This window comes from Talpa occidentalis, unplaced genomic scaffold (assembly GCF_014898055.3).
Source record: "Talpa occidentalis isolate TD23 unplaced genomic scaffold, MPIMG_talOcc4v2.1 talOcc4.7, whole genome shotgun sequence".
Taxonomy (NCBI): domain Eukaryota; kingdom Metazoa; phylum Chordata; class Mammalia; order Eulipotyphla; family Talpidae; genus Talpa; species Talpa occidentalis.
Window position 1 is genome coordinate 13,114,938 of NW_023605083.1, and position 25,421 is coordinate 13,140,358.

At 34.5% G+C, this 25,421-nt stretch overlaps 1 protein-coding gene across 7 annotated transcripts in view; it reads right to left on the reverse strand.

Annotated features, from left to right (window-relative positions):
- The window catches only part of CNTLN (centlein), a 236,875-nt gene that overhangs the window by 206,506 nt on the left and 4,948 nt on the right, over window positions 1-25,421 (reverse strand). For all 7 annotated transcript variants that reach the window (XM_037494596.2, XM_037494597.2, XM_054689416.1 and 4 more), the window contains exon 2: window positions 23,461-23,549. In XM_037494596.2, the coding sequence (XP_037350493.1) occupies window positions 23,461-23,549 (89 nt within the window). The remainder of the gene's footprint in view (window positions 1-23,460; window positions 23,550-25,421) is intronic.

A 25,421-nucleotide genomic window follows, 5' to 3' on the forward strand; every position in this document is an offset into this window, starting at 1 on the left:
TGTATTCTGTGACCAAAATCTCCAAAACTGACTTCTATGTTATAGTTTTGAAACTGAAAAATGTATCACAATTCAAAATCTAAGGTATAGAGATTGACCAGGAGCTCCTCCTGGTGGTATGGGATATCTAATATTTTCATAACAGGAAAATATACCCAAGAGAAAACTGTACTACAATGTGAATACAGTATTTTTTAATTAAAGCAATAGAATGAATAAAAAGTTGTTTCAAGTTTAAGATATCATCAACCTATCTGCTCAATTCAATTAATATATATCCTATGTATTTACAAGACATTAAAAAAAATTCCAAAAAAAAAGACTGTCAAGAAGTTGATGATGATCAATGACTGAGACAAGCTCCTGTTTCACTAATTAGAACCACTGATGTGCAATAATGATGTGAGCTAAGAATATTTGCAGACTTCTTTAGGATGAAAAATGAAGTGAAGAGAGGCTGTCAAATTTGTACAAGTTTAAACTCCAATCACTTTTCTCAAGAGTACTACCCATTTAACATTTAACACTGCTGTACTTAGCCACATGAATTACCACGCTAACTTTCTGCCATTTTTCTAAACTCAAAAATCTGAAAAATTATTCTAAATAATTAGGAAACAAAATTTAGTTGTATTATAAACCATGCCATATATTATACAATATGACAGGATCATATTTTCTGGGTTTGAGCCCATTTTTAATGAGATGTCAAAAATGAAATATTAGTGTCTAAAAGAAACATTTAACTATAAATGAGGCAATAGAATTGGTCTGAAATAGAAAACAAAGAAAATTAAAAAAAGCAAAACTTACTGAGGTTGATTTTCTTAATTAACAGATAATAATTCACAAACTGAATTTAGCTGGAATGTTTTCTCTTACTTAAGAATCTACTAAAATATAGGTTTTATTATCAATGGCTTTACTTTTAAAAGCATTCTCAATTTCTAAGAAACATTAAGATTCCAAAGCAATAAAACTGACAAAAATAGAAGTTTAGGGAAATGATACATATCATTTTGAATTATTTTTTATACTGATTTGTAACTATTTTCCTATTTTGAATATGCATAATAAACTACCACGATGGTATCTATGAATATTATAGTAATACACCTTGAGAAAGAAAAATTTGAAAATACAAGTATTTTTCAAATAAATTTCACCTCCACAGTAAAAAAAACTATTGAAAAAAACCTTTAACATTCTAAATAAAAACATGTGACTAAACCAACAGCGATCTAATACCTATAAAACTTCTGGTATAAGATATTTTAAAGGCCCAAATTAGTTAAAATATCTATACTGCTTTAAGATCAGAATTTAATTTCATTACATAACCCAGAATTTCTATTATATTTATATTTATCATTTCTAGCCAATTTTTATATTTTTTAAAATAAAATGTATACATAAAACCATATCTGAAAGCCAAAAATTGTGCTGATATAATCAATCTAAAACATTAAAAATGATTTTTTTACCGGTTTCAATGAGGTATTTCTAAACTAGAACAAAAAATGGAACTAGATTACAACATCTGTACCTGAATTCATAAATTATGGTGTATTGATAAACTCTATAAACCAAAAAAATCAATCATTTATTTAATATAACATGTTTCTACTAAAAAAAATGTAACTTTGTTTCAGATATCCTTGTTCATTCAACATTATTTCTAAATACACAAAATTGATACTCAAAACCCTTTCAGTTATAATTAGATATTAAATGACTTTATTTAGTCTCTGATTTTCTATTTTTTCTAACTACATGTTCAGTTACTGCTACATATACGCAACATTTATTATACAAAACATCCATTAAACAGTTGGAAAATAGTGTGTATTATACATCTTTAATAACCATGCAAATATTTTTCACCCAGAATCTAGAAGTCTTTTACAGTGTTCAAAAATATCAGCACTTCAGAACAGACTGTTTTAACATCTGCACATCACCAGGGTTGCCCCCAAGGACTTCTAAATGATGCCTGCCTGTGCTGAATAAAGTGCTAACTTGCACCTTGCATTTCAAACTGTGTCCTGAGCAGCCATCCAGTTGGTACAACACCAGCTGAATTCCCATAGGCCACTGTTCACTCAGGCTTGACTGCAATTATCATGTCAATATTTTGTGCTCTGATATGCAGATATGCACACATGCAAACTGCATAATATTGCCTTCTCCATGGAATGTTGTCTTATGTTCAATGTTCTGGGGATTTTTAATGAAACCAGAGATAAACTTTCATCAAATAATGACAATCACAATTATTTTTAAATTATATTTCTGTTATTTTATCCCATGCACATAGAGGATAAGTTTTAAAGTAACTATGCTTTACTATAATTTCACAATTCTTTAATTTAAAGGTTCTCGTGAAAGTTAAGGCTATTTGTCAAATTTCTTGCCATCTATGGTAGAAGTTCCAGTATGCTTCTTCATAGTTTACTGCATGTTCTCTAATCTTAAAACAGTAGAGTAGTTCCAGTTAAACACCTTTCTGTGAGTTTCTGTGAATATCTGCCCATACATACACATCTTTGCCTATGTATCCAAGACTGTTTCAACAGGAAAAGTGCTCAGCAAAAATATATTTATGCCCTATGTGGAGCTGTCTAAGAGTACTGCTGCCAGATGGAAGAATTCTGGCAGCTACACTTCTGGGATCTCCAACCAGTCATGCTACCACCATGCTCCAAAATGCAACACTTTTGCAGGCTGTGTTAGCTTAAAACACATGGGACAGTGCACAACCATATAGCAGCTGTGCAACCCATGTGTTTAGGAGTAGAATTAAGCAGGAGGGAGGTTTTCCCAGTTGTGAGAGTATATAATATAACCTTATAACAACAGCCTGCTTATTAAGCATCTAAACTTTAACTGTAAACAGAAATATGAGGTAATCTCTCCCATCCACTATGAGGTTAAATCTTTTAACAAGTATTTAAAGGCTATAGCACGCATATCCTAAATAAACATAGAATATATACTTAATATCTGTGTCTTTTCAATTAATTTATTTATTTTATGGTTCCCATTTCCAGGGCTGAATTTTTACTTCAAGGCTGAAGAAAGCAAAAGAGAAAGAACACAGAAAACAGAAGAGTGAAAACAAGAAAAAAGAACTGAGAAACCTATCAAATAGTAAGTATAGAATGTTAAAAGGAAAGCAAAACCTATCTTCAAGATTTATACAAATATGTTTAGAAGTAAAAACAAAAAGGAAAATACTTTCTGAAAAGATTCATTTGAACTTTTATGCAAAAAAGAAAAAAAGTTAAGTTGGTAAATGCTGCACAAATTAAAGATTCAATCAAATCTGATCTACTGAAATTGAACATTGAAATTCAAGCACAATATACATTGTTTTGAAGATTAGTAAACTGTAAAGAAGCTGTCAAACTATAGAACAACATCAACAACATTATCAAAAAAAGCTGAGAGTTATTCTTGGAAGCCTCTTATATAAAAGATAGTGATTGGCTTTTCTCAAGAATATAATTAAACTAAAAAGGAACTTAAACTATGAGATAATAATGATAACAACAATAATAAAACATAACTACGTGCTAGACATTACCATAACTCCTGCACATGCATTAACTCAGAACAACTCCATTTTTATTTTCATTATATAACTCCACAGTGAGTAAAATTAAATATTGTATACCTCACAAATCCCAGGATCAAAGTTTTGAAGTATAAATGACACTTTTAACTAAATGCTTCTCTAATGCTTCAACAAATTTTCTAAAAATTATTTTAATAGATGTGTGAGAAATAGAGATGTTAGGTTATTAAGAACCAGTAGACATCTCAGGTATTCTTCTTTAATTGGAGTGAAAATATTACTGAAATACTAAAGGTAAAATGGACTGAGCACATTGGAAACCCGTGAGTTAATCTATAAAGAAAACACATACATTATTTAAGTGACAAAAGATGATAATGTGTGAATAGTTATTAATTACAACACTTAGAGTAGCAACGATCTTTACCAAAAAGTCTCTCACAATCTGGTAGTAGTTCTTAATTACTATAATTACAACTCTACTCAGTCTCACTCAACTTTAATCTCTCTTCAGATTAGCCCACTCTCAGCATTTCACCAGACTCCTACAAACCTATTCAAGTCTAAAAATAAAGAAGATTGAGAAAATAACAACTCAGGTAATAAGAAAGAATTCACATATACTCAAAGCTAAATATATAGACATTTTGGCACGAATCTTAATCACTAAGAATTTCTAGGTACAAACATCATTACCTGTATCAGTCAAGGAATTTTATTATTAAAGTGTTTCAGATATGAAACACATCTGAAAGTTTTGATATGAAACTCTTCAACAAAACTTGCTGAATCTTTTATATCTAATACTTTAATGAAAAAATTTAATTACAGCATAAATAAAAGTAAACTCATCAAATTAAAAATAAACTTTCCAGGCATCATTTCAATTTAATTTTCATTTATAATCTATTCGCAATGCATTACATATTTTAAATTGTCTGAAAGTTCTGGGTCATTTCTTAGCATATAAAGCTTCCAGTCATAGCGAGGAATGGAGAACCTGATTTACCATGCTGCCTTAAAGACTTTAAAATATACAGAAACTATACAAAGCATATTCACAGATGAGAGACTAAGCAAAAGTAGTAGTGATCTACTTCTTCCTAAATTAAGAAGGATGATATATGATTACTGCAGTTTAGATAGTAAGCTCAACAATAAGAAAACAAAGAACCCAATCAAAAAAACAGAAGAACTAAATGGGAACTTCTCCAAAGATGACACACAGATGGCCAACATGCACACGAAAATTGTTTATCATCACTTACAAGTCAGAGAAATACAAATTGAAATCCCAATGAGGTACCACCTCACACCTGTGAGGATGGTCCATATCAAAAAGACCAAAACCAACAAGTGCTGGGGAAGAGTTTGGTGAAAAAGGAACAGTTCCTTTACACTGAGGTGAGAATGTCAACAAGTACAATCCCTATGGAAAAAAGTATGGCGGTTTCTTAAAACATTAGAAATGAATCTACTATATGACCCTGAAATTTCTCTCCAAGGTATCTACCCAATGAATACCAAAAACACTGATTTAAGGGAAATGACAAAATCCTAAACTTTGGAATTAAGAACCCAGAAATAAATCATCACAAGCAGAAGAAGTTGGAGTCCTGTCTTATACCATTCAGAAAAATTAACAAAGAATTAAAGAAAGCTTCTGCAGAGCAAATGAAATAATAAAGAATGAAAAGGAAGTTTATGGAATGGGAGAAAATATTTGCAAAACATTAGTCTGATAAAAGTTTACTGTTCAAAATAAATAAGGAACTCAATACAGCTCAAAATAGAAAACAAAGGGAGGAGGAGAAATAAATGAAATCAGAAAAATGGTCAAAGGACCTGCACATTTTCCAAAGAAGACATACAAACAGAGTTGTCTGAAAAGATGCCTATCATCACTAATTATCAGGGGGATGCAAAACAAAATCATAATCACAGTATCACCTCCTATGAAAAAGGCTGTATCATCAGGGAAAAAAAAAAGTTAAGTGTTAGTGGATATATGGAAAATGGGTAAACCTTGTATAATGTTGGCAGGAATACAAATTGGTACAGCCATTATGGAAAGTAGTATGGAGTTCCTCAAACAATTAAAGAGAATAACCATTTGATTCAGCAATCCCATTCTGTTCATATATCAACAGGAAACGAAATCTGGACCTTGAAGAACTATCTATCTACATTCCCATGTACACTGTAACATTATTCACACAGGCAAGATATGGAAACGCAATTGTCTTCATGAACAAATGAAGAATATGTTTAGAATGAAATACTATTCAGCCATAAAGTAGAAGGAAATCATTCCCTTTGCTAAAACACGGATGAACCTTGAGGGCATTATGCTAACTGAAATGTGAGACACAGAAAGACACATGGTCTCATTTCTATGTAGAACGTAAAAAAGTCAAACTCCTAACAGCAGAGATTAGAATGGGGGTACAGGTACTAGGAGTTGAGAGAAATGGAGAGGTGGCTGTTAAATAGTACAATGTTTCAGTTATGCAGGAAAAATAAGCTCTGAAAATACAATATATATAGCATGATGATGCTAGTTATTAATACTACATTGTACACTTGGTATTTGCTGAGTGTAGATTATGAGTGATCAAACCACAAAAATAATGAAAGGTAATGGATTTTCTAATTACCTTGATTATAGCAATCATTTCACCACATATACATACATATATTAAATCACGTACATCTTAAATATATAACACTTTAATTTGTCAATATACCTCACTAAAGATATAAAAGAAAATTGACATCACACTTTGTTGAGAAAAGTGAATGTATTTATGTACAAATGCTTGGAGAGGGAAAGCAAAATTAGGGCTTGGAAAGAATACAAAGAAAATTAAAACTATAGATATATATAATAGATATATAATGCATTAATTCTTAGGAGAATAGAAAGTATAAAAGACTATATAAATAAAAATAAATCTTAAAGAAAGTTGTGTAATGTCTAATATTCATGTTTCTAAGCTTAAAATTCAAATTCTAACAGACTTGTATGTATACATATATATGTATATGTGCATGCACACTTGATAGTTGTTCATTTAAGAGTCTAAGTAGTTGTTTCCAAGCAGTTATCAGAACAGTGAAATCACCAATACAATTTAAAGATATTTTGCCCAGTTTGCATGCCCACCAGCAGTGCAGGAGAGCTCCTTTTTCTCCACATCCTCGCCAACATTTGTTGTTGCTAGTATTTTTAATATGTGCCATTCTAACTGGTGTAAGATTGTATCTCATTCTAGTTTTTGATTTGCATTTCCCTTATTATAAGTGATGTTGAACATTTTTTCATATGCCTGTCAGCCATTTGCATTTCCTCTTTGGAGAAGTTTCTTTTTAGCTCTTCTGCCCATTTTTTGACTGGGTTATTTACTTTGTTTTTGTTGAGTCTCAGCAGCTCTTTGTACAGTCCTTTATCATTAGTGTTGTGTGCAAAAATTTTCTCTGTGTGGAGATTCCTCAACCTGCTAAAGATGGAGCTTCCATATGATCACTCCTAGGTATTTACCCAAAGGAAACAGAAACACTAATTCAAAAGGGCACCTGCACCCCTATATTTATAGCAGCACTATTTACAATAGCTAAGCTATGGAAACAATCCAAATGCCCAAAAATAGATGACTGGGTAAAGAAGATGTGGTACATATACACAATGGAATATTACTCAGCAATCAAAAAAGATAAACTCATACAATTTGCAGTAACATGCATGGAGCTGAAAGGGATCATGCTCAGTGAAATAAGCCAGAAAGAAAAAGAAAAATATCAGACGGTGTCACTCACAGCAGGAATTTAGAAAACCTAAATAAGGGACCAGGAAAAAGACTAATTATAATAAAGTAAAAAATCAAAATCAACATGCAACTATAAACCAGAGACACACTACAGTGTTGGGAGGAAGGTGAAGGATCAAAACAAGGGGGGGGCGGGAATTACATGGTGACTATAACCAAGATGAAAATGCATACATTGTGCAAACATGAAAAATGATGTAAAAAATACATAAAATAAAAAAATTTGTTTTTTTTTTTAAAGATTTATTTTATTTATTTATTTATTCATACAAGCACTGGGTACAGTCAGAAGTGCGGGAGGGTGAGAGAATTCATCAGAGCCAGAGCGGGGAGCAGAACAGGCAAAAGGACCGAAGCACACTGCTGAGGGGAGCAGGGGGCAGCAGGAGAGGTCTGCGCACCATGTGGGACCCTCCTCCAGTGGCCGGGGAGCAGCCGGGGATCAACCTGGCGCCATAGAGGCTGCGGGCAGCTTTGCAACCCAGAGCTCAACCGCTGCACCACCGGGGAGGCCCTAAAATCAAAAAAAAATTTAAATAAAAAAAGATTTTGAAACATCTTTTTTTCAAAATTAGCTAAAATATTAATCTATAGAAACTCAGTTTTATTTAAAGTAGGTGATCATTTGGGATCTATTATGACAAGCTATCATAAATCAGATTATCTCAAGGTCTCAATATGAAACTTCAAAAAATTTACTATTTTTCCATTTCAACCAGAAGTCATTTATTTTACACCTGACTGGTTCTTAAGCACAGATTTAAATTCTAGCTTTCACATATTAGATGCATTCTAATCTGGTGACTATATCTGAATATTAAAGGAAAATATAAATAATATTATCTTTGCTATGCAAATTAGAAAGGCCTGTGGGATAAAACAATGCCTCCAGGTATTTTCAAATAAACAGATTGCAGAAGTGTATTTCATGTTCAGTTTACTTCCCAACTACTTTAAATACTATTGATCTCAGCATTGTTTATATAATTATAAAAAGTTCATTTTTCCTTGAAACATTTATTTTTGATGATGACATGAAAATTTACCAAAGTCATTTAAATTCAGAATAGGTAAACCTTTATCAATGTTACTGACCAGCCAAAGTACTGTTTATTTCTCACGTGAAAGAAACTTTTTTTGCTTGAGACTATGTTTAAAAAAAGAAAATTTATTCATAAAGTAACTGTTAATGCCTTTAAGATAGTTTTCAAAAGCTCAATATAGAGGGCCTCCCTGGTGGCGCAGTGGTTGAGCGCTGGGTTGCGAAGCTGCCCGCGGCCTCTGCGGCGCCGGTTCGATCCCCGGCTGCTCCCCGGCCACCGGAGGAGGGTCCCACATGGCGCGCAGACCTCTCCTGCCGCCCGCTGCTCCCCTCAGCAGTGTACTTTGGTCCTTCTGCCTGCTCTGCTCCCCGCTCTGGCTCTGGTGAATTCTCTCACCCTCCCGCTCTTCTGACTGTACCCAGTGCATGTATAAACAAAACAAACAAATAAATAAATAAAACATGCCTCTATAAAAAAAAAAAATATCATTTGAAAAGCTCAATATAGAGCTTTTGGAAACAATATAGAGCTTAAAAACTATAATCTGACTTAAAGAGTTTTTGAGGTCACTCTTTTCTTCCTGGCATATATTCCGCTGAATAACCTTATAAAATGATAACTTTGTTAAAAGAATGAGGATTGCTCAATGATACTTCCAGATAACAGAATGCATGTGCCTTTCATTTATGAATATAATATAGTTTAGATATAGATGATTTTAAAGCTTTTTCATTTGTTCATTAATTAGAAATTTATCATATACTCCCCCCAAAAGTAATAGCAGGGGGCCTCCCCTGGTGGCACAGCAATTGAAAGCTGGGCTGCAAAGCTACCCACAGCATCTGCAGCGCTGGGTCGATCCCCAGCTGCCAGCGAGGGTCCCACATGGCACGACAGACCTCTCCTGCTGCAACCGCTGCTCCCCTCAGCAGTGTATTTCGTCAGTCTGCCTGTTCTGTTCCCCACTCTGGCTCTGGTGAATTCTCTCACCCTCCCGTGCTTCTGACTGTACCCAGTGCTTGTATAAGTAAATAAATAAATCTTTTCAAAAAAAAAGTAATAGCAGAATTTGAAGGTCTATACTTAAGTGCTAGAATTCTGAGATAGTATTGTCCACACAAAGATGTAGATAAGAAACACTGAAGACAAAGACCCTCCAGTTAACAACTAATCACCTATCTCACTGAATTTATCTCAGCTGGGACTCTCTGGTTTCATTCACATAATTATATCCAACTGAATAAAGCTGGGGGCATATATGGCAAGTAGGCTATCTCACCTGTGCAAGATTCTAAAAGAAAGTTGACTAAAATGCTGTTTCAATTCAGAAGTCAACCGATAAAAGTTGTGAACAACCTGTAGACACACCACAGTCATGTATTTCCCACCCTCATTTCCCTAGAGTAAAATCTTCACATACCAAACTATTTATACTCTAGTGCAATATTAGATTCCAAAATGTCAAATTACTCAATTCTATTAACTCCCCAATACAGTGTCAATTTATACAGTTTTTGAAATGTAGCCTTCTACCACTCCTAGGAACAAAAATTATAGCTACTTTTCCCTGTGCTTCCCTCAAAAAGCCCAACAAAGTAAACTGGAAGTGGAAGGGTCTGGGGGAGGCACAGACTAAGGAGGAATATTGAAACCTAGGTAACAACTCAGTGATTAAGTTCCCTGTATTGTTTGTTTTATTTTGTTTTTTGCTTCCCATGTTCCAGATGTGGAGCTATAAATGAGACAACCTAGAAATGCCCATAAAAGCAGTAAGAAAAAAGTTGCAGGGCCTCCCCGGTGGCGCAGCGGTTGAGCGCTGGGTTGCGAAGCTGCCCACATCTTCTGCAGCGCCGGTTCGATCCCCGGCTCCTCCCCGGCCACCGGAGGAGGGTCCCACATGGCGTGCAGACCTCTCCTGCCGCCTGCTGCTCCCCTCAGCAGTGTACTTCGGTCCTTCTGCCTGCTCTGCTCCCCTCTCTGGCTCTGGTGAATTCTCTCACCCTCCCGCGCTTCTGACTGTACCCAGTGCTTATACAAATAAAAAAATAAATCTTTAAAAAAAAAAAAAAAGTTGCAGCAAAAGCCTGCTCTCTCCAGCCACTGTGGAGTTACCTCCCTTCCCAATTGGCAGTGTCAGAGGTGGCTAATGGAGAGACAGAACTTTCATCATTGCCAACATTAACAAAGTTCCTTCCAGCCATGGTATCAGTGAAAGTCACTGAAGGAAAAAGAACCAATAAAAGCAATGATGACAGAAACATTAGAATATCAGAAAATTTTAAAGAAGTGTAAGAATGTAGCAGTTATGATGTACATAAGAATAAACTAGAAGTCTCAGCAAAAAAGAGATAAGAAGAAACAAAAGGAAATTTTATAACCAAAAAAGTATAAAGCACTAAATAACCCATTAGGTGGGCTCAATAGCTCACCAGCAAGTGCAAAGAATTAGGGAACTGGAAAAGACAATGAAAGAAATTAAGATTACTGGCCCACACATTTGCTAAAAATTAACTTTCCTTTCCATGAAAATTTCTAGAAATCCTCCCCAAAACTACACCCTTTTCCAAAAATCTGTAAGTTGTTCTGTCAGGCTTTCATTGATATTTTCTTATACTGCATACCACCAAAGATAAAACATCAGCATAAATGAATGAGATATTGTTTATGTTGGAGAACATAATATAAAGGTTTGTTACATCAAATAATTTATGAATAAAATTATATACACTTATAGACTTAGCAATAAATGCACTAAAACACCTATTTGACCTACGCATTTTACTACATTCAGTCTTTTGTAAATACAGATCATTGTTTTTAAGTTTTATAAGTTTAGGCAATTTTAGAATGACAGACCCAATGAAGAACCAAACATTAAGTCTATTTCATCAACATTGTTGTTAAAGTCCACTGTATCTTTACTGATTTTCCATTTACATATTCTATCCATTGTTGAGTGTATAAAAATTTCCTTCTATTATTGTAATGCTGTCTATTTCTCTCTTTGGATCTGTCAATACTTCCTTTATCTATATACTGGTGTTCTCATGTTAAGATCTTATAAAGTTAAAATCACATCTTCCTGATTGACTCTTTTGTCATTGTATAATGACCTTCATTAGCTCTTGTGACAATTTTGTTTTAAAGTCTATTTTGTCTAATATAAGTTTTATATGTTCAGCTACGCTAGATCTTTTGTTGGCGCTTAATGCATTTAGATGTGAAGTAGTTATTGACAGGTAAGGACTATCTTGTCATTTAAAAAAATATTTTTCTACCATAATTTTTACCTCTATTCTTCTTTTGCTATTTATTATGTTAATATTGCTTTTTGTAGTGACATGCTTTGATTTCTCTCTTTTTTGTGTGTGTTTCTTCTATAGGTATTGTCTCTGTGACTACCAAGTCATTAACAAAAAAAATCTTAAGTTGTAACAGTCTATCAGAAGCTTATAACAGCTTAAATTCAATCACAAGCAAAAACTCTTCATTTACATGTTATTGACGTCACAAATTAATTTTTTATTATGTATCCATAAAAATATATTTGCTATTAAAGTTATGTTAAGACTTTGGAGAAGGCAATGGTTACATTAACCAAAAGAGACCTGACAATCCTAAGTATATAAAATTCACCTGTATTCCTCAATTATTAAAGCAAAGAAAGTACGAATGCATGTATCCAATTTCACAATTTTCATTATTTCCAAACCTCTAAACTTAACAATACTTTTATGATGCTTTCCCCCCCAAGATTATGTTTTATGCTGGCATCATAAACTGTTCATGATTCTTAGAAGCCTAGTATTCCAGTTCTCTTCATACTTCATTCCAGTTCCCTTCATTCATATAACTGAAGTATCTCTTGTGAAGGTAGAATATGTCACAGGGCAGAAACTTAACTCAGTGCTATTCAAATGCAGGACTATGAATTGGTTTAGTAGTTTGCTACAAAACAAGGCAAGATAAGTTACAAGACTTTCTCAATGAAAAAAGCCTGTTTGCTTTACATTCTACACATGCTGCTTACTGTTTGATACCAACACAGGTCTGCAGACCATATTTATATAACTTCACGAAGACATTCATTTAAATAAATGGCAATAATAAAAAAGAACAGGGGAGCACAGCAGTTGGGCGCTGGGCTATGAAGCTGCCCATAGCCTCTGCAGTGCCGGTTCGATCCCTGGTGGCAGGCAAGGGTCCCACATGGCACGACAGACCTCTCCTGCCATGCCCGCTGCTCCCCTCAGCAGTGTACTTCATCAGTCTGCCTGTTCTGCTCCCCGCTCTGGCTCTGGTGAATTCTCTCAACCTCCCGCGCTTCTGACTGTACCCAGTGCTTGTATAAATAAATAAATAAATCTTTTAAAAAATAATAATAAAAAAGAACAGAAATAAGTAATATAAAAAAGATTAGAACTAGTATCAAATATTTAAAAAAAGGAATGGGGGAAATAGATTAACAAGCTATAGCCAACTCTCAATTACCAGCAACAAAGAAAATGAGTAAGTCACTTACTGGGAATCTTTGTCACAATAGGTGGATCACAAACAGCAATGCTTAAATGTAGAGCTATGCAAAATACAGGACTGGACAATACTGGATAAATTTATAAAATTATTTATACAATTTGAGCAAGCAAAATAACACCAATTTCTGCCATTTTACTCCAAACTCAAAAATAATATTCTTTATAGACAAAATAGAGTATCAATAACTTAAAATTAGGATAAAGTTTGTGTTAGAGGTGAGGATAATAGAATTCCTATATAATGCATTTTTAATTATCCAAAGAAAAGTTGAACAATACAAGTTACAAATATATTATTAAGGGGGAGGGAAGAGCATGAGGGACTAAGGTGATGGTTCATGGATTAGGTGGTGCTGGGAGATTTATGGGGATTATACCTGAGAGGAGAAATCAAATATTGTACAAAAATGAACACTGAAGTAAAAAAAAAAAAAATTTAAATAATAAAATGTAAAAAATAACAAAAAATTTAAAAAATATATTATTTTTAATGCTACAAGTATTTCTAATGTATTCATATTCTATAAACTGTTACTGTTTCATCAATGCTTATCATTCCTACCTAGTGAAGGTACATTATTTCCTTATGCATTCAAAGAAAATACAGTGGTTATGTTCTTATAACACTAATAACATACTGAAGAGTTTTTATATAATAGCAAGAAAATTAGATTTCCAGGGCTAATAAACTAGTGATATATCCGAAATGTGCTGTTGGCAGCAGCAGTTCATAAAAAACTCATAAAATGACAGGCAAACTCAAATAACTATAGATCACAGAAAATAACATTTTCTACAAATAAATTCTTAAGGAAAATACAATATATACAAAATATTTTCTATTTCTATGATATTATTTTATTAGAAAAATCAAAATTTTATTTTCAATAACATGACTTCTACTTAAAATAGAAGTGTGAAAACTCTTCATACATCTTTTTTCCAGGTCAAGGAAAAAATAATCACATTACTATGAATATACTTACCATAGTTCTTAGCAAACTCTTACAAACTGTCTCTCCACAAACTTCTTCCAACTAACTAGTCAGTATTTCCTTTTAACGAGACAGTAAACTTTAGTAACTAAGTATAGAACTATCATTTCCTAACTTGTAGCATAGTGACTGACACTCAAGAACACAGTCAACTGACATTGCTTGAATGAGTAAATGTAGTGGAGATAACTATTGTAATGGTAGTTATGCATATTTTAATTTCACAGTCCATTTTCATACAATATTTAGTGTCCCCCATGCATCCATGCCTAAAGGTAACAATTTTCATCTAAATATTAATTTGAAGGTTCTATAATTTTTACTAGATATCTTTAACTAAATTTTATAAAATAGTTTCTTTACTGCTTTATGTCTTCCTTTGTCCAAAGTGAAGACATAAAACAAAATTGATATTTAAGGAAAAATCAATAAAACATTCAGAACTAATATACTAAAAGCTCACAGAGGGGGTTTAGAAGTTAAGGACACAGAGGAATTACTGGATTTGAGTGACAATGCAAAAGAGAAAGTGACTGAACTTGAGGATTGATTTTCTGTTCAAAAAGAATCAAAAGGTATCACAGATTACCCTCAAGATGTAAAATTCCAAGAAAAGGAAGAAAGTATCACATTTGTGGTAGTGAAAAAAGTTATGTAGTAAAAAACATGAAAGTGAAGCTAGTATGTTCTACAGCTACTATGTTGCTTTTAAAGACCATCACAGGACATGAATTAGAAATGCCATAGGCAATGGAAATAAAGGTATATAGAAGAAAAGGTATATAGAAGAAAAAGTTCACAGAAAAGAATATAAACTGGCTTGGACTTCATTCATGCATATTAAGAAAAATGTTAGTGAAGCTACTTCAGGATATCATTTTGTACCTTTCCTATATGCAAAGATACAAGCAAAAATTCAACAATGTAACCGGACATGGGGGGGGGGGGGAATAGGGATTTTCTGACATTGTTAGTAGGTGTAAAATTTGCACAATTTGGTAATATCTATCACAATTACAAATGAATGTATAGATATCTTTTCATTGATTAACCTATTACTAGATAATAACTTGGCCACAATTTAGCAGCTTAAAACAACAAACACTGGAAGATTAACTTTTGATGCTGACCTACTCCCCAGTAAAACTTGTGAACACTATGAAAAACAACCATTTAAAGTTTCTGTAAATGATAATAAGGGTAAGCAGCATATGAAGAAACACCTACCCAAGAAAATCAACAAAAATTCAGTAATGAAGGCAAGTGTTTATGGTATTTGAACCAAGGCCATTCCCTTCCTTCACTCTCCTAACTCAGGCAAGGTAAAGAGTCCAATTTGGACTGCTGCAGCCAAGAACACAGGGTTCCTTCTCCCCTGAGTTTCCACACAGAGGACTTTCTTCCCCTTAGTTAAAGCAGTATGTCAGCTTTTTTCATTCTGCCCTCAGCTAAACTGACATGAAGTCAAGTCCAGGCAAGAGCATTTGAGAGGTGAGGATAACATCCTTCTGTCCAGCCCCAATTTGTCCATTAAAAGCTTCACAGACATTGAAAATACTGGAATTCAAACTTTTAAAAAAGGTTAGGAGATAATCAAAGAAATATGAAAATTGAATGGATATATGTGTTATACTAGGGAATAATTAGAGAATTGTAAGTATTAGAAAAATATTATGTTAAAAAGAACTCTTATCTTTTAGAGATAGTCAATCCTCATATACTGATTTTGAATTTGCAAACTTGACTTCTCACTAAAATTTATTTTAACTCTAAAATCAAATACCCATGGCACTTTTTCAGTCATTTGCAGGCATGTGCACAACAGTGTAGAAGTTCCCAGTTGAGTTCAAACAAGGGGACATTCTGCCTTCTTGATCTAGCTGTCATATTAAAAACAAGTTTTCTTCTCACATTGTAGTTAGAGCTATGTTTTTCATGTCTGTATTTTTGTTGATGAGTTCACTATTTAATGTGCCTACCAAGTACACTGTTGAAAAGCTTGCCAGTGTTTCTAAGTGCAAAAGGGCTGTGATGTTCCTTATGGAGAAAAAGGTGTGTTAAATAAGTTTTTCTTCGTGTTTGAGTTATAGAGCTATTGGTCATGAGTTCAAGAGTAATCAACAATATATATTAAATAACATGGTTTAAACAGAAACATACATAAAGCAAGTTACATATTAATCAGCTAACAAAAATGTTGTAACCAGTTTCACAGAGTGTAATCTTTTATTTCCCCTTGAACAATGGTTCTAATTTGTGTTCACAATGACTTTACACAACAGAACTGTTGTGAATAATAAAAGTTGACTGTAACTACTAATGTAATTGTGGGTAAAAAAGTGATGTCTGGGATTGCTTCAAAATAATTAACTGACGGTAGAGGGGACAGAAGAATAGGATAAAAGTTTATAGATGAAACAGGACTGGTCATGTGTTGATAATTGTTTAAATTGGGTGACAGGTAAACATGGGAGGGACTTTATCTTTTCTGCTTCTGCATAAAATTAAAATTTTCCATTATAAAAAAGTAAAACACATGCAATGCACAAAAACATATATGCACAGAAATATCCAAAATAGTCGTAAAATTACATATAAGAACCAAAAAGTCAAAAAAATAAAGGATTGAGTAAGGCAAACATTTTTCCAAAAGGATACTAATAGCATTTGGGGTAGCATAATACTTTGAATTGAACTGTCCTATTCATTTCAGGATATTTACCAATCCCAACCTCCTCCTTTCACTATGTCAGTAACACCGCTGGTTGAAAGCAATACTGCATGCAAAGCTTTATTCAGAGGCCATTCATCACAGCATTATTATACAGTTTTTAAAAAATAAAATAACCTTAGTGTGGAACAAGACACTGTTTAAATATAAATATGGTACATCAAAATAATAGAATACGGGCCTCCCCAGTGGCGCAGCGGGTTGATCGCAGCACTGTGAAGCTGTCTGCAGTCTCTGCAGCGAGGGTTCGATTCCCGGCCAGCCAGGGAGATTCCCACATGGCGTGGCAGACCTCTCCTGTGCACCCGCTGCTCCATCTGCCTGTTCTGCTCCCTGCTCTGACTCTGGTGAACTCTCTCACCCTCCCGCTCCTCTGGTCTGTACCCCAGCTCTTGTATAAATAAATAAACTTTTAAAAAAAATAGAATACACTGTAACCCCTAAAATTATATTATACTTTATAATATTTCCTATTAAAGATTATGAGCTGATAACAAGACATGGATATCACCAAATCACAGGATCTTGAAGAAAATCCTATCAGCATGGAAAACAAAAAAGGGAACCCAAAATGGACAATAAAGTTGACAAATATTTGCAGGACAGAGGATGGGCTCACAGAAGAAAAAAAAAAAAATGAGAAAACTCATAATCCAAAGCCCATATAGTACTGGTAGTGGAAAAGAAAGCTGTTTTTCTGGAAGAGACCACCAAGGCACTAAATATCCAACTAGTAAGTACAGAGAGCAGAAGTCAACCAGACTCAAGATGCACAATTAGGGAACAATTTACCAAATAGCTGGGCTTCCCACTTAATCCAAGTTCAGAACATCTATATGCAATATTTTTACCTACAACAAATTGCCAAAGACTACATTTTAAATAACCATTTGCCTACTATTGCTTTTGGGGCAAGTAATATGATCAAAAAAGGAACTGACTTAAGGGAGTAACTCTCATTCTCTACAGTGAAACCTGTCTGTCACACACCCTTCAGGGAAGTTTATGATGGCCCCCTCCTTCACACATTACAAAAAACTCACTATCACTCCCTCTATTCAGAGAAGTCATCTTGTAGACAGATAACAAAAATGCAGACATTAGGGAAGCATGAATGGAAGATGGCAACAGAGGACATTTCCTGCTTTGCTCCAGGGAGAATAAACTGAGAAGTCCATATAGGCACCGAACTCGGAATATTCTGCAATAGTGGGCTAAATCAGGGTGCCTCACAATCACCCTCACAATCACCACTAAGGTTGACTTAATACGACAAAAGAGATGCAGAGCAAATTCATCTTAAGGGGTGAGTGGAGGAGGAGAGTGCCTACTGGGATGGAAACTGCATTTCATACCTGTACCAGAATAGACAAAACTGCTTGTTGGTTATCAGAAAAGCATAGCTCATCCTACCTATTTCCCTTAGGGGCAGGCAGAGGCAAGAAGGAGCTGATGCAGTGTGGAAGCACTGGAATGTTCTGCAGTGCAACCAGAAAATGCTGAGACATGGGTCTGAGTCCCCAAAGAGCGCCAACACTGGCACATGCCAAGTCCACACAGCACTCTTACCAACCATGGACCGTTCCAATCATTTCCAGACCCTTCCCCATAGATTAGCTGGGTCACTAAAGACCTAGCTACTGATTAGCTCTCCCTGTTATACAGTGCCACCTACTGGAAAAGTGGAAATTCTACATTTCTAATATTCAGAGTGTAAAGAAAGGAGAGAAGAAAGAATACAACTACCGGCAACCTGAGTCCTTAGGGGAATACCATATCACAGAGCAAGAACAAGTCTCCAAAACCCAACCAGAAAGACAAGAATGACGGTTCCTTCCTAACAGACATAGAATTCAAAATTACTATGATAAAGAAATGGAAGAAAACACAGAAAAGCTAATCAAAGAAATAAAATAAAGCCAAATGAGTGCCCTGAGAAATGAAGTTAAAAACGGAGTATCAAGGGCCTCCCTGGTGGCGCAGCGGTTGAGCGCTGGGTTGCGAAGCTGCCCGCAGCCTCTGCAGCGCCAGTTCAATCCCCCGGCTGCTCCCCGGCCATCGGAGGAGGGTCCCACGTGGCGCGCAGACCTCTCCTGCCGCCCGCTGCTCCCCTCAGCAGTGTACTTGGGTCCTTCTGCCTGTTCTGCTCCCTGCTCTGACTCTGGTGAACCTCACCCTCTTGCACTTCTGACTGTACCCAGTGCTTGTATAAATAAATCTTAGGAAAAAAAAAAAAAAAGAAATACTTTAAAAAAAAAACCGGAGTATCAAAATTGAAGATTTAAATTTAAAAAAATGGAGACATGATGTAAAATGATCAACTTAGAAGATATAAAATTATATAAGCAGAATAGATCAAATAGAAGATCAAATCAGTGACCTTGAAGATGACAATGAACAAAGAATTCAGGAGGAAAAAGAAAAAGATACAAAGGGGGGAAAAATGAAGAAACACTTCTGGAATTATGTAGCTTCATGAGAAAAGGCAATGCAAGAATTAAAGGTATCCCGGAAGGGGAAGAAAGAGAGAAGGGAATAGAAAACTTACCTGAAGAAATAATAAGAAAACTTCCCAAACCTAGAGAAAGGAACAACACATACAAATCCATAAAGCTAAAAGAACACTAGTGAATCTAAAAAGAATGAGACCCACAACAGGACAGGTAGTAGTGACACTTCCAAAAATTTAAGACAAAGAAACAGCATTGAAGCTGCCTGGGGGAGAAGCAGATAACCTATAAAGGAACCCGGACCAGGCCTGTATCAGATTTCTCTGAAGAAACAATAAGGGCAAGGAGAGAATGGAATGAAGTGATCAAAATACTTACAGAGAAAAATTGCCAGCCAAGATTACTCTATCCTGCAAAGCTCTCCTTGCTGTTATGAGGGAGGGAGGAATAAAGACCTTCTCACACAAATAGAAGATAAAGTTTACAAACACTAGACCCCTACCTACATTACTGTCCAAGAAATGTTGAAAGAAGCTCTAGTATACAAATTAAAGAGAAGAATATCCACAAAGAGCTGAACAAGGAAATAGAACCATAAAATTAAGGACAAAATGGAAAAGGCAGAACATCACATATCAATCAAAATGTAAAAAGACTAAATTTACCAATTAAAAGATACAAAATAACTGGCTGGATTAAAAACAAAATCCAAGTTTTCCTATTTCCAAGAAATATACCTAGCTCCAAAGATAAATGAAGGCTCAGAATAAAGGTCTGGAAAGCAATGTTATAAGCAAATGAGACACAAAGGAAGGCAGGGAGAGTCATATTTGATAAAATTTCCATCTAAAGACAGTAACAAGACACAGGGATGGAAATTATATAAAATTAAGGAAACAATACATGAAGGAGAAATAACACTCAGCAATATATATGCACCAAACAAAGGAATATATAGGAGGCATTTCCTAGCAAATGTCTGGAAATAAACATTGGGAAAATATTCATGGGAGGTGATCTCAACAATTCACTTTCACCAAAGGACAGATCAACCAGGCAGAAAATATATAAGGACACAATAGCTTTAAACAAAGAATTAGACCACACGGGCTTAACAGACATTTAAGGAACACTGCACCCCAAAAAACCTTAATACACATCCCTCTTCAGTGCAAATGAGACATTCTCCAGGACAGACCACAAATTGGGTCACAGGACAAGTATCAACAAATTCAAGAAGACTGAAACATACCAAGCATCTTCTCTAACCATATAGGTATCAAACTAAAAATCAACCACAAAAAGAAAGCAGGACAAAATCTCTAATATATAAGACTGAACCACACACTACTAAATGACTATTGGGCTAATGAGCAGAAATAAGTGAAACAGAAATCAAAGACAGTCCAAAAGAATGATGAAACAAAAGCTGGTTCTTTGAAAAAATAAACAAAATAGAGAAACCTAGAGCTAAGCTGACAAAGAAAAGAAGGGAGAAAACTCAAATGAATAGGATCAGAACAGAAATGAAAGAGAAGTTACAACAGACATTTCAGAAATTCAGAGGATTATTAAATGATTACTATGTGTACGTACGCTAAGTTCATTAACCTAAAAGACATGGACAAATTCCTAGAAATACACAAATTCAACAATGTACATACTCCAGGTTTAAAATTATGCTAAAAAGCTGTAATTCTGAAAACAGTATGGTAATAGAGGGAAAAAATACAAATAGAAAATATCAATAACTGAGAGCCCAGGAATAAACACACACCTCGATGGACAGTTAATCTACAACAAAGGAGCTAAGAGTATGCGCTGGAGCAAGGAAACACTTCAATAAATGGTTTTGGGAAAACTGGATAGTCACCTATAAAATAATTAAACTATATGACTATCTCACAACATATATAAAAAAATCAAGTCAAAATGTATGAAAGACTTGAGCTTAAGACCTGAAGCCATATATAGCAAAACACTCCACAACATAGGCTTCAGATATCTTTGTGGATTAGTCTTTAATAACAAGGAAAACAAAAGAGAATATAAACAATTGGGACTATAACAAATTAGAAAACTTCTGTGCAGCAAAAGAAACCATCACTGAAACAAGAAGTCACCCTATTAAATGGGAAAAAATATTTGCACATCATACTTCTCATAAGGGGTGGATATCCAAAACCTACAATGCACTCATACAGCTCAAAAACAACAACAACAACAAAAAAAAAAAAACAACAAAGAACCCAATCAAAAAATGGTCAGAAGAAATAAGTAGGAAATTCTCCAAGGAAGAGATATATATGGTCAACAGGCACATGATAAAGTGCTCATCATCACTTGTCATCAGGGAATTACAAATCAAAACCACCATGAGATACCACCTCACACCTGTGAGAATGGCCCATATCAAAAAGACTGAAAACAAGTACTGGGAGAGTATGGTGAAAAAGGAATCCTCTTACCCTGGCCAGCCCTATAGAAAACAGCATGGAGATTTCTCAAAACATTATAAATGGATCTACTATCAGACTCAGCAATTCCACCACTAGGTAGTGGAACTGAAGAAACATTAATTCCAAGGGAACATAAAAACATTAATTCCAAAGGAAACATACACTCCGATGTTCCTTGCAGCACTATTTACAATTGCCGAGCTATGGAAAAAATCTAAATGCCCAAATATAAATCAATGGATTAGGAAGATGTGGTGTACACACAGAATGGAATACTACTCAGCTATCAAAAAAGATAAACTCTTGTCATTTTTGACAACATGGACACAGCTGGAAGGGATTATGTTAAGCAAAATAAGTAGAAGAAAGACAAATACAAGATGGTGTCACTTATATGTGGAATATAGAGAAACCAAGAAAGAGTCAGATAAAAGCCAACTACCAACAAACAAACCATAAAACAACAGACTACAGAAAACTGAGGCTACGAAAGGGAGGGTAGAAAAGTATAAGGAAGAGCAAAGTGATAGGGAGCACAATAGACTGCATTGGTGGTGGGTATACAGCAACAACATCTGTAGGGGGAGATCTTATACATCTATATATCTAAAACACAATGATGTAGACTAATGTGCCCTCAATTAAAAAAAAAACTAAAAAATTGTAAAACACCTAATAATAAACAAAAGGAAATAAGGGTAAAGAAAAAAAATCACAGAAATAACTACTTAAATCCCAAGAATAAATCTTCTAGCAGACTTATTCTGCTAAAAATCAGGATGAGATTAAGAATTACTACATTTCTTCTTAAGGATGACTAAGGAGCAACACAGGTACTTCAACAAGACTTAATTGTGCTCTTAAAAAAAAAAAAAAGAAAAATTGATTGATGAATCAGATATACATGAGAAGAAAATGATTACACTATAACACTATTTTAAGAATTCACAATAACTGAGGATAATAAAATTAGATTTAGATATGACTTTAGAAAGTCAAATTTCAGACAATAATAAAAAGATCTCAGGGCTGGAGACTACAAAGCTGAATATAAGTAAATTTATCCCCCCAAAAATGATATTCAGATTATATAATCATGATTCCAATAAAGAAAAAGGAGAAGGCATCCATATGCTTAGCTTCTCATTTAGGAAATATAATGAAGTGCATTAAATAGGGAAGTAAATGCTTTAATGGCTGTGTTAAGTGTCATGGGACTACTGTATACCAAATGTTTGATAAGGAATACCCAGCATCACTCCACTGTTTCTAATGACCAAGGAGCAGCCAAATAATCTATAGTTAAATGACTGGGCATCCCCTACAGGGTAATACAGAGCATTAAGAGAAATCCCTCAACCTATTCCAGAACACTTACTCTACTATGGCAAGGTCATCCCGGGTGTTCAAGCACAAATTGGAATTAAATTAGGGGAGAACAGCCATCTCAAGGAAGGATCATGTCAAGGAACTTACAGAGAAGGGCAGTGACGGAATAAGAAGTCAAACAACAGGGACTTTGCCTATTTTAAAAGTTTAGTTGTAATAGCTCACAACAAACACACACATGCAAATACACATGCTGCACACAGCATCTAAGTCATAGCTTTATCTCTTACGCATAAATTTCCCAAATATGTCAGAATATGAGCATGAGATTTGGCCTGTCTATACTTGGTAACTAATACCCTTTAATGTAAGTACAATAAATTCAATGATGGTACACATTCATTCGGAAATCAAATGACTCTCTTCAGAACAGTAACATCATTTCAAATTCAATAATAATAATAATTTAACATCATGAAACAAATATTCATGAAAGAATAACTTGAGAACTCACCTTTCCACAACCAAACTGACTGCTTGTGTGAGATCTGGGTTTGTCACCTGGAGTCGTTTCCACAAAGACCATACAAATTCTTTATCAGCCTAAAAGAAATAAAAGATATCTTGAAACATTCCTATATCAGAAAAGACAAGATACTACATTAAATTAAAAATGAAGAAATATGGGCCTCCCCTGGTGGCTCAGAGATTGAGCGCTGGGCTGCAAAGCTGCCCGCAGCCTCTGCAGCACCAGTTCGATCCCGGCCACCAGCGAGGGTCCCACATGGCACGACAGACCTCTCCTGCCGTGCCCGCTGCTACCCTCAGCAGTGTATTTCATTAGTCTGCCTGTTCTGTTCCCTGCTCTGGCTCTGGTGAATTCTCTCACCCTCCCGCGCTTCTGACTGCACCTAGTGCTTGTATAAATAAATAAATAAATCTTTTAAAATAAAAAATAATGACTTGATCCCTAGTTCTAATACTATAGATTATTGAGAATAGCAGGAAAGCTTATTTTTAAAGGTATAATTATTGACTATCACAGAATTTTTGCTCTAAAAGGAGACTCTAGTCCAGCTATTTCTCCATTTTTCAGCTCCCCTTTTCAGTAAACTTGCTTGAGACAGTTGCTAATAACCACTGTCACCACTTCCTCAGCTCTAAGACCCTGCATTATCTGGCCACTACATGCCTCGCCAATTTCATCTATCACTCTCCCTTGTTCACAGGGATCTCTTACTCTACTTGTAGTACGATCTTTGCACACTCACCATCCACCAGATTTTCATGCAGATGATCCCTTAACATCATTCAAGTCTTTGTTTAAATGTCACCTTTTCAAGAGACGTCTCCCCTTGTAGCAAAACCTGCAAGTCTGGGATAACTCCTTACCAAGTTCATTTTTTTTCCATCACAGTTATTTCATTTTTTAATGCAATGTTTATTTGTGTTTACTGGTATGACAGATATATCTATTTGTATCTGCCTCTGTCATCCATTCTCACCTTCCTGTTAGTATCAGAAACCATTTTGGCTCTTCAATGCCCAACTGAAAGACCAGTTTCTCATGCCCATGGGTTATGTAATCACACGCTAGTAATGAAATAAAGAATGTTGTTGGAAAGCTTAAAATTAGACTTACATCTACCAAACGGGTTACAAAATTTTTTTCCACTATGTTGTTGGTTATTTACCTCTATGATGGAGACTGGAAAAAGGTACTTACTAAATTTATATATCTTTATATATCTGAAATTTATCTATTTTTTCCATTAAGGCTTAAGGATTTTACATACCAGTTAGAGAGGCCCTCACTAACCAAAGATTAGAAATATATTTATCATACATTTTCTACTAAAGTTTTTATCTTTTCAATTTTTAATGTGCAAATCTTTGCTATATTTTAACTATTTACTTGTTGGGGATTTTTAAACATTTGATAATTTGAGTACTAGAGAGTACTATCTTACCTAACTATTCCTAAATATCATGATTCACTTTATCCCTTTGGAAGCAATAATTCAGCATTTGGGTATTAAAAAATTCAAGTTATAAACAATATATATATTTACATATAAATCTCATGTTATAACCTTAATGAAGATAAGGAAAAAGCAAGCTACACAACATTATAAGCTCTAACATCTCTATTTTTTAAAGAACTATTAATGAAATTACAAAATCCTTTCAAATAATCATTATCTATAACTCTATTTCATAACTTCCTTCTAAACAAAATAGTAAAGATGCATTTGTATTTTCACCTCAACTTTTCTACCTAGAATACTAAGCAATAAAAGTTATGTAAAATGTGAAACTGGTGTTCAATATATATAATTATTGAGTTGCTTAAATAAATACAATTTATTAATAAAGAAGCTAGCTCTAGAACTGAGAGGGACATAAATCAACAAATATCTGATGAAAAAATCTTTACATTTTAACTTATGTTTTTCCTCTTTTTAGTTATGGTTG